At 39.5% G+C, this 14157-nt stretch overlaps 1 protein-coding gene across 1 annotated transcript in view; it reads right to left on the bottom strand.

Moving 5' to 3' along the window:
* Positions 1-89: 89 nt before the first annotated feature.
* LOC120735736 (exocyst complex component 4-like) overlaps positions 90-14157 on the bottom strand; it is a 131225-nt gene continuing 117157 nt past the window's right edge. The window contains exon 14 of the mRNA XM_040035347.1: positions 90-2071. Coding sequence (XP_039891281.1) covers positions 1834-2071 — 238 coding nt within the window. The 3' untranslated portion in view covers positions 90-1833. The remainder of the gene's footprint in view (positions 2072-14157) is intronic.

The raw sequence follows: 14157 nt of genomic DNA, 5'->3' as shown, positions 1-14157 counted from the left end.
GTGTATGAACTCCTAGCAGCTGAACATCTAAGAGTGGAAAATGCGACCTTTACAACCATGTAAGGAAAGAAACGTACACAGACAAAGACTGGAATTTGAAGAATTTATTTTTTAGTGTATGCACTGTCAAATTGTGAGTGCTTCATTTAGAATAGATACATTTCAGAGCATTTATGACACTTCAGAACCAGATCAAGAAATAGGCCTGGTAACCACTAAAGCCAGAATTCAATGCATTTCTATGCCAAACATAAAATCAGTTCTTTAAACAGATGTGCAAAATTTAGATCAATTGCAAAGAAAAGCAGGTGAGATATGGGTAACGGTAAAAGAACCTTTTTGCAAGTGTAATTCAGGAATAAAAAGAATGGACAGGAGTGGTTTTCACATACATATAAGAGCATTATTCCAGAATTTTATGGGCTATATTTGTGCAGCATAATAGTAGTCTAACAGCATCTGTGAATGGCACGGCCCTGACAGAGTCATTTAGCATTGAAATAAAGTTTTCCATGTATAACATTATAAAAGTAACTCTGAAGTGAACAGATGAATGAGCAGATTTTAGATTTTACACCAAGTGTACGTTTCAGAGTGGTAGGCGAACCACTCAGCAGCTCCGCAGTTGTTTTCCCATCGATCCCAGCCTATGTGTCATTATGATGGATTGCTCTGTGGGCTTCAGGGAGACCAGCGCTGGGCCCAGTGTATTGACAAGGCTCCCATTTCCCTCTCCCCCTCTTGTTAAGTACTTCTCCCCCAAGTTAATGAACTAAAAACAAGGAGGATTGTGGGGAAGGGAATGATTTGTGATCGTCTCTTGAGTTTATATGTTTAGCTCACTTTATAGGATTGAGCACATGCAGTTTGAATGGCAAAATAAAGATTCAGCATTGCATAGTTTTGGTTTGTACAGCCACATATGTGCCTTAGCACAAAAAAGCAGAGTCGTTCCACTGTGGTCTCTTTGTCCAATTTGCAAAATAATATGTTAATTGATTCACAACTTTCCACAATAGTCGCACAACTTTACTGCACGAACTATGAGGAAAAAAAAGATAACAGATTTTTAACAACCATAGCTATGATACAATCGTCAGCTAGGGAAATCATAGGGGACCAACCCAAATTGGCAGCAGGCGGAAGATGTGGCCTCATTCAGACAGTCTAATCTGGCATCTGTTATTGCAGACAGAATCAGTGGGCCCATGGGGCTGCCAGGAGAGGAGAGAAAGAGGTGTAATTGAGAGCAGCAGTTTAGATCTAATAGGAAAATGAGATGAGATGGGGACTAAGTTCGGGTGAGTGTCCAAGACAATCGCCCTTTATCTGGAGATGTAGTCATGGTGAGCAAAGCACTGTTAAGAGTCCGGGCGTGTGCGCTGCATTTATTATGTGATTTAAATAGCGGAAATTGACAATATAGGCTGCTTTGTGACATAGATACATGGACCAATGGACCTGCAAGGCTTGCAGTTATGTAAGTTGTCACCTCCCTTCCCATGTAGAGTCAGTCAATTCACATAAGCTCATATAAGTAAAAAAAAATCCATATCTATTTGTCAAAACTTGACTAGAGTGTGTTTCATCATCATTAGGAAGTATGAAATGTAGATGACACACTTTCCATCAACAGATTTCCAGATCTTGTGTCTAAAGCAAACATCTTTTTGTGTTTTCTAACCAAAATCTCAAATCTAAAACACATCACGTATTTGTGCAACAAAAATTTGAAAGAAACAAAAACATGCCAGAGTTCATCGCACTGAAAAATGCATTGCTGTTCCCTTTCAATGGTCATCTCCCTCTGAATGCCACGTCCTTGCTTTATCATTACACTGTGGTGATCTTCTTATCCTTGGTGGCCTGTTTAATGGCGGCCTGCTCACAGATGATTTCCTTCAGCCTCTGTAGCCGGGTGTTTTGAGTGCTCAAATCACCTACACCTGTCTGACTGCGATGGAGTAAGGAAAGGGCATTGATGTACTCCAGCTCTGTGTAGCGGACACCCTGGTCCACCACCAGGTTCAGCAGCTCATCCGCAGTGTTGTACAGCATCTCATAGTACTGCCTGAAAGAAGAAGGGAAGGTTGTAAATCTTCAAATTAACTGGAAAGACAAAATGAGCAAAGAAAAGGATGCAAGAGAGGAAATCAGAGTGTGCAGATGTCTTCTAAGGTAACTGTTCACTCTTCTATCAGAGGTCAGTTTGCATATAAAATGTCAATGTATTTCCAGATCTATTTTAAATGATAAACAGTTTGGGAACTTTAACACTGAATTTAAATCCATTGTGGAAAAAAAATTCTGGGGTTGGTGTGGAGATAATCTGTGCCAACTTTGGTGAAGATTATAAAAATGTGTCAGTCCAAAAGCATCCAGTTAGTAAAAATTGGAAAAAGGTTTAAACATTAAATTGATAAACACACACAGACACCCAGTAATGGTACAGCTGCTCTGTCTGAACTGTAGACACCTAAATTTAATGGGCATTTTCTTTACCCACGCTCCGCTTCACCACAAACTTTCATAAATATCAACCTTGCAGTTTTTTCTTATCCTGCTAGCAGACAAACAAACGCTATTGAATACATAACGTCCTCGAGGACGTAATCAAGGGAAAGCAGGGGGGAGAGGGAAAAAGAAAAGGCTACATGCAACAGTAACACTTTATAATCCTCTGTTATTCATTTTTCCAGGGCTGAATCAAAAAGAACAACAAGAACAAAGGGAAAACACAGAAGCCACACGTACTGCTGTTGCTGTCAGCAGCAATTTTCTGAAAAAGGGCTTCAAGGACCTCAACCTCCTGCCACTGGGAGTTGAAGGTAGAGGGAAATCATTCAACAGCTACAAACTACTGAGACTATTCTAATGAAATGCTGTTGACAGAGCCAAAAGCGGAAAGAGGCGTGCACAGAATTAATAGCTCTTTAACCAGAACTGAATACCTCAATGGGCCATTTGAAAAGGACCATGAAGTACACAATGATAATGCAGGAGCACAAAAGGAGAGCAAGTATTGTTGAATAAAACACACATTCACCTGCTGACAAGAACAATACACATACAGATCAAAAAATACCAAACACAAGTGAAGAGAGACTGCACGAACGTTTTGAGCACAGCATTTTTAAGATTTGTTTTAGGCGTTGACCTCTTGTGGGTGTGTGACCATAGACTGTATAACTCATTAGCATCAACTTACAGTACTTGGCCATTAATATGGATTTCAGTAGGAGTCTAGCTTGTCATGAACACAAAATACAGATAACTGTACAAAGAGGGCCTGGAGGTAAGCAAATGCACAGGAATCTGTGGAAGCAGGACACACAATTTTTCTTTGGTCAGGGGTAAAATGAGTCTAAGACCAAGATGCAGGAAACCTAAAGAGACAACAAATGTTACACTTTCATATGATGGTTGTAGACACAACCAGAGCAAGAGGGCACAGGTGAGCTACAGTCCTACTATTGCATGTTTACAGTAACTATAGTTACTGTAGTCTTTAGTAATGGCCAATAGTGTGCACATGGACAACTAAGATCAGGTTAGCAACTTTTATGGAGCTCTGTATGGACTGCAGAAAAAAAGCACAGGGATTTTAGTAGCAGAACATTTAGCCGTGATTTAATACAGAAATAAATGAGATCAAACAAGTGAAAAATATGCTTTGTCTCTCTTTCAATTATATTAGTTTCAACACCAAGTTTTTCTTGGAGCTCCCACAAGCAGCAACATCCTGGGTTTGTGTTGTACATTAATACACTGAATAAAAACTGATTGTTTACTACACAACATATCTCGGTCAAGGACAGGTGATGGTCAGTCAACAGCAGTGGCTTCTGCTGCTCTAAGTAAAGAGAGATAATTACAAGGCTGACATTGTAATGTCTTGCTGAAGAAAAGCATGTGAAAGGTATTGGGGGTGTTGCGACTAGGCAAACAATGTCAGATGTTTGAACGTTCTTTGTGTGGCCTTGATGAAAATTAAATTAAATGTGGATGTGGTTAAAAAGAGTTAAGCTCTGTTGTGCCAGAAGAAGTTGGAAGTAAATGGATTCAGATATTTCTGATATGGCTCAGTAGAAAGACAAAAAAGATCCTTTGACTCATTTGTTTAGCTTCACCACCCATCCCAGACCCACTCCTTTCTTGAGATGTTCATTTGCTATGCTAACGAGGCGTTAATGAGCACTTAGGGAGCTTCTGTTCCAAGGTGTTTTATGTGCTGTCATTTTGGATATTCAACAAAAGAAAAAGACCTGGAAAGAGTAATGGAAAGGTTAGAACGAACGAGGGAGTGCTTGAAAGACGGAGGGAAAAGGAAGACGACTAAAGAAATGAATGCAGAGCAGGGGTGCATAATGTCTGTTTTTGGCCTTCCACAGCAGGCGTTGGCCTTGATCGTCAAAGCATTTGCATACTGTCTCATCCTCTATCCTGCTTAAAGTCTTTTTCATGCTTTCATCCCTAAGTTCATTTAGTAAAGAAGCTTGTCAACACTGATGAGTAACACCAGTTCACTCCTTAAATGGAGGTAAGACAGATGAAAATAGAAAAAAAAAAGAAAAACGGGTCTCATTTTCTTATCTATACAATATCTGAAACAAAACATTAGCTCAAGAGCAATCCCATTTCATTCTCTAGAGCCAGTGTTTAACGACGCACTTGAAGCAAATCGCCTCGTTATTTGATCTAATAAGATAAACAAATATAACCATAAATATGCACAGTTTTATTTGTTGAAGGGAGGCGCTTTGAACAGAAGGCTTTTTTTTCTTTCAAACCGCCATCCTTAAGTCCAAATGGAAAGCAGATCTGATTAACCGGACTGTTCTGAACAGAGCAGAGAAAAACAAAAATAGCAGAAATTGCACCTGACTGCTTGAAATTGTCTCTGTGTAATTTCCTAAAGAGGCAGAGACATAACCACTGCAAACATCTGTGTAGTAAACATTTATGTTGTTAGTTTTAGACACAGTTATTTGCTATGGTACATGATTCCAAAGTCACAGAGGTAAAGCTGAGTGGAGGGTGTAATTTACTCGGTAATGTGAATCTGTGTGTCTATCAGAACAGTATGTGGTGATTCTGTATAGTTTAATTAAGAGAATGTTCCAGGTAGACTTCAGTAACAAGTTCCACATGCAGTGAAAGATGAACAGCACCCCTGCTAAGTCTTTGTTGGACATTTTTCTTCAGTCTAAAAGACCATCTGTCTGATACAACAGCAAAAGTAGCTGTGCAAATATGGAGTCTCTCCATTTAAGTAGCAGCTGACAAGAGATAATTGAAAACAATCTGATCGACGCTGTGAATACGGACTTAATTACAGCGTAATAGCAACTGCTATTCCTTTTGCAGTGATTACTCAAAAAGAGGTCCCATTGAAAATGTGTTGACCAGTAGATGAATGCAGAATAATTAAAACATTTAGTATTAAAGACAAGGCATGCCCCCAGGCAAGGCAGGCAACTGCTTGGGGAGGCAATGGTGAGTGAGTGCTGGGGCCTCTTAGGGCTGACAAAATGTACACTCATTCCCATTACATGCATACATGTTTAAACAAGCCTAATGATAACAAAGCAATTGAATCAATAAAAGGAAGAGGAGTTGTCCTTCTGGTTGGTAAAAAAAAAAAAAAAACAAGAAAAAAAAACAAGAAAATGGGTTTTCCAGTACGGAGGCAATGTGGGTGGACGTGTAAGGTGAGAGCTCCCAGGCTCACTAACCAAAACTCCCCAAATTTACTCGAATTATTACTCTGCCAGCATTTCACACTAATGGAGGAGAAAACTGGTCGTAAACAGAGAGGCAAGACACCAATGAAAATGGGAAAAGTTGAAAAATAAACAATGGAAAGAGACACAGATGACGGTAGCGACGAGGGTATGGATGGCCTGCAAGCTAGCATCCGCGCCATCCATGAAGAGCTAAAAGCTACCAGGTTGGACATGAAAACAGACCTGAAAAATTTCAAAGACACCTTCTCCACGGAACTTACGTGTTTCAGAAAAAATATTGATAACAAATTAAACAAAATTGCCAGAGACTTAAAGGACATGATAAGTAGAGTGGATGGGGCAGAAGGGAGGGTGGCGGAGGTGGAGTGGGCTAACGAGGCTCTGCTTCAAGCTATTCTAGCACAAGAAAATATACAAGCTAAACTGACAGACCTGGAAGCCCGATCACGAAGAAACAACATTCGTGTTTATGGAATCCCAGAAGACACAGAAGGGGACAATCTACGGGAGTTCTTGGAAACGTTTATTAAATCTGAGTTGTCCCTAAGTGATACTGAGCTGGGAATGCAAAGATGTCATAGGGCTCTCGTCCCGAAGCCACCGCCGAATGCCAGCCCCCGGTCAATAGTGATTCACTTTCTGGAGTACAGAATTAAAGAACTAGTGCTCCGCTCTGCTTGGAAAAAGAAAGAGGTCGTTCTGAACGGAGTGAGAATCTACTTTGACCAGGACTATCCGACTGAAATTAAACGGAAAACAAAGGCTTACGCCCCCATCAGGAAAGTCCTTAAAGAAAAAGGAATTCGCTTCCAGACCCCTGCACCAGCTAAATGGTCTGTATTTGTATAGCGCTTTACACTATACACAATCATCCACTCAGTGACGGCACCGCAACTTATGATAGCGCAGCGGAGGAACGGAGGATTTGAAGAAAAGGAAGGTTCTGAGCTTCGCGGGAGAACAGACCCGATCCACGGACGCAACACGGGAAAAACTGAAGAACCTTTCCTGGGAGATAGCGGGACGCCGTGATGCATATCAAGATGATGCTCCAGGCATTTCGACATGAACCAAGGGACACAGTTTGATCATGTCCTGAACTGAATACTTGAGAAATTCAGTTTCTTTACCGATTTGACTTTTCCTGGGTGAGGATTTACACTTCAGCTTTACTTTGAATATAATTTAGGGTAAACGTTTAGGTTTCATTTTACATCTAAATATATACTGAAAGTTATATGTCGGCCTTAGAGTACTTAGAGATTAAGACATTGTTCTGGGAGCGTACTTTCCTGGTTAGTTTGATTGTTTGATTACTTCTTTTTTGTGGTATTTAGTTTATGCATAACCTCAGGAGACGTCACTTTACACAGGAGAGGCCCCTCGTGAAACGAGAGCTTTCCTCTCCAAAAGGTTTTTGGGGAATTCTGTTTTTGAGTAGAAACCACAGTTCTCTCATTTGTTCTGTTTTAGTTAAAGTTCAAGTTTCAAATTTTGACAAATGTATGTCGTGTGTGGGTGTTTTTGTTTGTTTGTTGTTGTTTTCTTGTTTTGTTTTATCACCCAGGTCTTACAAGGTAAATGCTTTGACTTATACAAGACATGTCATTTCAACAGTATAGTTTAGTAACCCTTCATGTTAATGGGTTACAAAACCCAGTTAAAAAAGGTAAGCTCTTTGCTCAAATGAAAAAAGAAGGCCATCATATAATTTTTTGGCACGAGACCCACCTAACCAAAAACGGGCATGAAAAACTTAAGTACCCCGGATTTAAAAACATATTTTATTCATCAAATACAAGGGACCCAATAGGGGTCCCTTGTATTTGTATTTGCAATTCTGATTTCAAATAAAATCTCTTTCCAGTTCTTTTCACAAATTGCAGATAAGGAAGGACAATATATTTTGGTAAAAGGAATCCTAGACTCTAAAGTAGTGATGCTACTTAATATTTACAGACCTCCTGGACAGGACAAATCGTTAATAAGGACCATATTTGATTTAATTGTTACGGAGACATCAGGTGTCCTGATATGTGGTGGAGACTGGAATGTACAATTACACTAGGGCTGCCACGATTAGTCGATTAGTCACGATTAAGTCGACTATCAAAATCGTCGACGACAGATTTAATAGTTGACGCGTCGATCACAAATGACGCAGGAATAAGTAGTAGGATTTAAGAGTGTAATAACAGGCTGAAACAGAAGATGGCAGCACTGCATGTACAAGGATGCCAGCTGCCGTTAAACCTCGAAGAAGAAGAAGCTGTGTCCCAGAATTCATAGCGCGGCCCTGCTCAGTTTCCAACAATGGCGGCAGCTAGTTAGTTTTAATATTACTCTTATTATTCTTTCTGGGTCACAAAATAAACATTTAACATATTTTCAGGTGAGAATGTAACTGTGTAAACCTCAAATATCTGTTCAGTTTATCAAGACACCACATATTTTCAAAAGCACTCCGACGTTTTCGGAGACGTCTGTTACCCGCTAGCTTGATAGCTAGCCGGGGGCAAGGCTCACTAGAGCCCGTGAGAACACTGGACTCCCGGCAAATCGTTTTCAAACCCACCGCCGTCTTTCGCTACTCAGGTTAAACACGATATACAAGTCACTTAGATAACTTAAAAATGTTATTGTTTGGCTTTTTTCAGTATTTTATTTGTTCCTGAGTAAATCGGTTTGGCTGAGATTAAAGTTATAGTTTTTACACAGCCGAATAAACGTCAAGCAGACAGCTGATTATCAGACGTGTGAGATGCTCGAGAATATACTCCGGTGTCCTGTTATATTTTAGATAGCAAGGAGTTTATTAAACTTCACCAAAACAATCTGCAAATTTCATTAAAATTTCATTAACTATCATCTAGGGATGCACCGATACCGATACTGTTAATTAAATTAAAAATATTAAGGAGGATCTAAACAATATTCTGGATAAACAAATAGAAGTTAAGCTAAAATATCTCAGACAAAACTACTATGAAAACAGCCCCCCCAAAAAAAATATTAGCATGAAATTGCACAAACAATTAACAGATAGAACAGTTACAAAAATTAAAAATCCACTTACTAAGACCTATTGCCATAAACCTGAAGATATGGAAGAATCTTTTGCGTTATATTACAAAGAGCTTTCGCGGTATCCCACAAGGTACTCGGTGACACTTCACCATTGTCATTAACCTCCAAAAATTCATGAACTTCTTTCTTAATAAATTCTTCACATTTTCGAAATACTAATGAGGATTAAAAATGTAATGGGTTTTGAGCTTGAGTTTTGCTTTGCTATAATATATTTGGGAAATGTACCAGTTGAGATGAATACGAAAGATAAATACCTTTTTAAAATATTCCTGGCAGCAAGTAAAAAAGCAATAACTAGAAGATGGCTGGACAAGGACCCACCAACGGTTGGAGACTGGTCAGCCATAGTAAAAGACATTTGTAAAATGGAAAAGATGACCTTTTCTCTAAGACTCTGTAAAGAAAAATTTCAAAGATATTGGTCAAAATGGTTTTTGAGTATGCAAAAGGGTTGTGAATAATGTAGGGAAAGGATCTTATCCATTCCCTTCCCATTCTGTTTTCATTTAACCTGATTTTCCGGTGCTCAACTGGTCTTAATACCTTATGATGCTGAATGGACACTTGTATAGACATGCACAAAAATATGTCAAAGGGTATACGTGCATAAGTGTGCATGTGCGCACATGTAGATATGTATTATGTATGTATATGTAGATGGGTAGATGCTTGAAGGTGTGTGTGAGTATGTACATAGACGTGGGTATGGGGGTATATACAAACAAGTAAGATGCACAGTGTCTCTCCAAGTGGAAAAACTACTTTTTAGTAACTTCCCATAGCCCTGGGTGAACCCCTCCCTCCATTATTTTATTTTATTTTATTTTATTATTATTATTTTTACTTCTATTTAGTTGTTTACCTTTTGTGTCTGTGTAAATGTTAGAACATTATTTATTTTTGATTGATGTTTAACGTTAGTTAACCTGACTGAGTCAAGCCTGCACAGCCAGGAGTGACCATCAGGACACCGGCGGTTGACTTATCAGTGTAACTAGCAGGCTGAAAGAACATAGAAGCTAGGCATTACAGTATTAACACTTCATAACAAGTCAGCATGGTCTTAGGCGTTGGCAAGCAGTATCTATGATTTCTTACCAACAGACCACAGAACCATTTTCCAAGTTAACTTTAAAAGAGCTCAAGCCCAGACAATGTGGTCATTAATTTCTTGTCTGACATCCATGAAGATCACTGGCATTTCAAGCTGGTTTCAGCCTCATCCCCTCTGTAGAACATTTTTGGACTTTCTGAATCTGTTAACTTAATTAGCTTATCCACTCCTCAAACACTCAGCCTTTCCAGGGTGCTCTTCTTTCACTAAATCATATTACTAACTTGTTGCAAATTAATCTAATTAGCTGCTACATGTTTCTCCAGACATTTTTATTTGTTTGTTTTAGCATTTTTTTTTTTTTTTTTAAAAAAGAAGAAGCAAAATTTATTCCCCCGTCTTATCATTTGACATGTTGCCTCATACGATTTTCAGATAAACCTGCTTAAATACTGTGCAAGTCAATAGCTTCCCAACTTTTTGGTGAACAGTGTTTTGATGTCTGTTTTGTACCATCTAATTATCAAAACAATCCCAGTGCTAAACTGTCTGCTGGCTGTTCAGAGTGTGTGTAAAGCTTCTGGTCTCTATTCAGTGCAGATGGAAGCGGGCTGGGCTAAGCAAGAGAAAGCTTAAGGTGTGTGTGTGTGTGTGTATCTGCACGTGTGTCTATCTACCCATGTGTCTGAGTGATGTATGTTAGTGTGTGCTGAAAACACTTTCAAACAGTTCATTACCCAAGCAGTTGGAAGGCCATTTGCCAAACAGAGTAAGGGCTGTTAATAAGATTAAAATCTCTCAGTGCCCCACCATCAAGAAAGAACCCCTAGTGAAACACACACATCATAACACTCACGCACACAAACACATTTTTTTGCCTTCTCCTCTCGTCTGAAACCAGTTAATGAAACCAGCATTCTTGTTTTTTCACACAAAACCAAAGTAAATTCTCATGTTGACTGCCATTATCGTTAAAGATTTTATGGGCTCCATCCTCGACACACACATTTACTTTCACCAATTTCCACCTGCTTCCTCCAGAACTTCCATCTATAAGGGCTATAATCAGCTTTTAGTAGCTTTTGTGTGTCTGTGTGTAAGCATCAACGTCCCTCTGTAGTGTGCTCTATTAAATTTTAATTAACTTCCCCTTCCCCCTCCTCAACAACGAATATTCTTTCAATTTATGATGTGGAGATGCAGAACAGGGCAGAGAGATATGTATGTCAATGGCACAGAAGTTGTGGCGGGGGTGGGGGTGTATAGAACAAAAAGACAAAAGAGAAGGAAAAGTGAGAAAAAGAAAGGATTTGGCGCAATTCGTTTCCCCTAATTTCTAGCATGCACAATATTAAGGCCATTACAGACTGCCTCTGTCAGCACATTTGGAACAACACATTAGTTAGAAGGGGAATGATGATGACGAGGAGGAGGAGGAGGAGGAGGAGAAATAATGGGAGAGTCTGTGGATCAACCTTTGAATAAGCTGGAATCCAAAGCTTGTTGCTGCAGTAACAAATACCTCTGACAGCAACAACGGGGCTTCCTGACTTTCTTATCCTCTTTATTGTCCTCAACAGTACTTTCACACTTAAATAGATAATGCATGTTTTCCTTTGTTTTGGCATTCAGGTATGGATCAGCAACTTTCTGCTCCCACTGATCCAACTGTTTAATATGCCATTAGCACCACACGTGTTAAAGATCAGTTTTTTCCCCAACACATAAATATAATAGTGACTCAAGATCAAAGCAGCAGATCAGTGACATCAGTCATTATTTTTGTGCTTCTTCGGCTATCTTTCCCATTTCTTACGAGATGTTGGTTTAGTTCTGCAGTTTTCTAGACAAAAAAAAAAGAATTCTTCAGGTGGTATACACTGGTGGATCCCAAACTTTTTGAAACCTCAGGAACCCGTCACAGTGATTTTGTTTTTCCTCGGTAAACTTTCAAGATGAGGCATTCAGGTGTAGGACAGCACCCTTCCCTTCTACAGGAAAAGCTGTAAGCCAAGTCGGTTTTACTTCTTTTATGTTGTTCTTTTGTAAATCTTCCCCTCACTGCTCTGACAGCAGTAATTTCTGACTGCAGTGCTTCTGGCAGACTTGTGAGCCGGAAACCATGTCATGTAAGTATCACAGCTGGCAACCATGAAGTGTCTTGCCCAGTCTTAGCTACACTAGAACTATACAGTATCTAAGCTTGCCAAGCCAAAGGGTGAAAGAAAATGGATCCTAACAAAAACAACCTGTGAATGCTAGCACTGATGCGTGTCATTTTCGCATATAAATAGTGTTTTCAAAAGTGAGATGGCTTAGTGTGGATTTAATCTTAATACACTCTTCTGCCTCTTTCAGGCTCCCTCCCTTCCTGCGGTCTCCCTCCCTCCAGAGCAGTGCATTTGTCTTTCCTCTGGTAATGAGGAAAGGTCTGCAGAGACTTGAGACTGAAGCTTCATCAGCAAAGGCCGGTCTCATCATGCTGCACCGTGCACAACAAACACATACAAATAAGAGCATGCACACAGACGCGCTCTCACTGGCTTCATCAGCAAAGACGAGTGTCATCATGCTGTGAGGTGCACATATATAAACACACGCACAGGCTTCATCAGCAAAGACCAGTCTCATCAAACAGTGTCTTGCACATGCTCGTAGAAAATGGGAGAAGAAGGGTGGGGCTGGGGGAAGAGGAAAGGAAAGAGAAATACAGTCCAGCAGAGGCAGTGCAGGTGATTGGACGATAGTATATTGAAGGGAAAAAAAAATACTGGGAGAACAGGAAGAGAGAGCTAAAGAAAGAGACGCAAGGTGACAGGGGAAGAAAAGAAGACAGAAGCGACAGTGTGCCGAAACCAGGCCTAAATACAAACAGTTTTATCTGTTGACACCCACTACCTCCTGACATGGCCGTCAACTGTACTTATTACCACATTCTTTGTAGATACACCAGCCTGTCACCCTGACACAAACACACCAGGGTTTAGAAACACACACAAAACCAACAACAGTTTATTCACCAGCACACCGGTTCTAAGAGGTGCACAATAATCGTGGTGGTACACTGCAGGAGAGGACATAGCTTCTTGTACAATACACCCTCGCACTCTAGTAATTTCCAGTAGCAGACAGGTGGGTGCGATGGTCTGAACTCGGGGGCATCTCTGCACCGAGTCTGTCATACTGGTGTTTAGCCTTGCTATGGGCTCAGAGGCTTGCAAGTTTGCTAGGGATGTTATGACAGAGCTGCCTACATGGGTCAGCGGGCAAGAGATGTTTACTTTTGCTCTGTAATAGCAGTATATTGAGACAGAATGGTAATTTTGTCCTGAATCAATCTCTGTGTTAATTTGAATGAAGTCACAGGAGTTCTCTAATGATCCTATAATAGAGAAGCTTCAAGTCCTAAACTACTGTATATGACACTGAATTCATGGTCTGTCTGATCTGAAAGAGCTGAAGCCAAAACAATTCATTTCTAGTTGATTAGCTAAATGACTAATCAGCAATTTTAAAGCAAGATAGAAGAAAATTAAAGCAGGTTACAACATTAAACCTTTAATTATATTAAGCTTTAAAGGTTCTTCCAAAAAAAAGCAGAGAGTAATGCCTATGTATGTTTTGCTGTCTGATTTTTAGCGCAACATGAACAGCAGAACAAGCAAATACCATGTTTCTGTCAAAATTATTCAGAAAAAAAGGTTTAAATTCTTCTTCTTTGGTTCCAACACATGCTTTGGATATTTTTCTTTTCAATATTTTGTTTTTCACTGACAGCAAGAGAAATGCTAAAATACTTTTTTTTGTTGATTGGTTTCGTTTCCTCTCCTAAAAATACAGATATAAATACAATTTAAATCAGTTCCTCGTTAGGTAGGTAACAAAAATAAGGGGCTAATATTACCTTTAAGACAGATCAAATAAAACAAATAAAAAAAAAACCCTATCAAACAAATCACATGTCATTCTTCCTGCTGTTAGTGGAGGACAGAGTGCTGCTGATCCCATCAGTGTGTAAAATTTAATAATGAAACTGCATTTTAGCTTTGTAAACGTGATTTAAATGTGATTCACAAGAAGAGGACTTGAGGTTTCTTGTTCCTGATAGTAAAATGATCATTTTCCACTGCTGTGTTGAAATCAAAAGGTTAAACAACCTAGCAACCATTATTTACTTTGATATTAAATCCCAGTGAAAGGCTAATTATATTAGATCTCTATTTAAGGTTTGTAAAAATGTTGCCAGGCAAAGAGCAAAAATGTCTT

Source organism: Simochromis diagramma, unplaced genomic scaffold (genome assembly GCF_900408965.1).
Source record: "Simochromis diagramma unplaced genomic scaffold, fSimDia1.1 OVJJ01000816.1, whole genome shotgun sequence".
Classification (NCBI taxonomy): domain Eukaryota; kingdom Metazoa; phylum Chordata; class Actinopteri; order Cichliformes; family Cichlidae; genus Simochromis; species Simochromis diagramma.
This window is presented reverse-complemented; position numbering and strand designations above follow the sequence as displayed.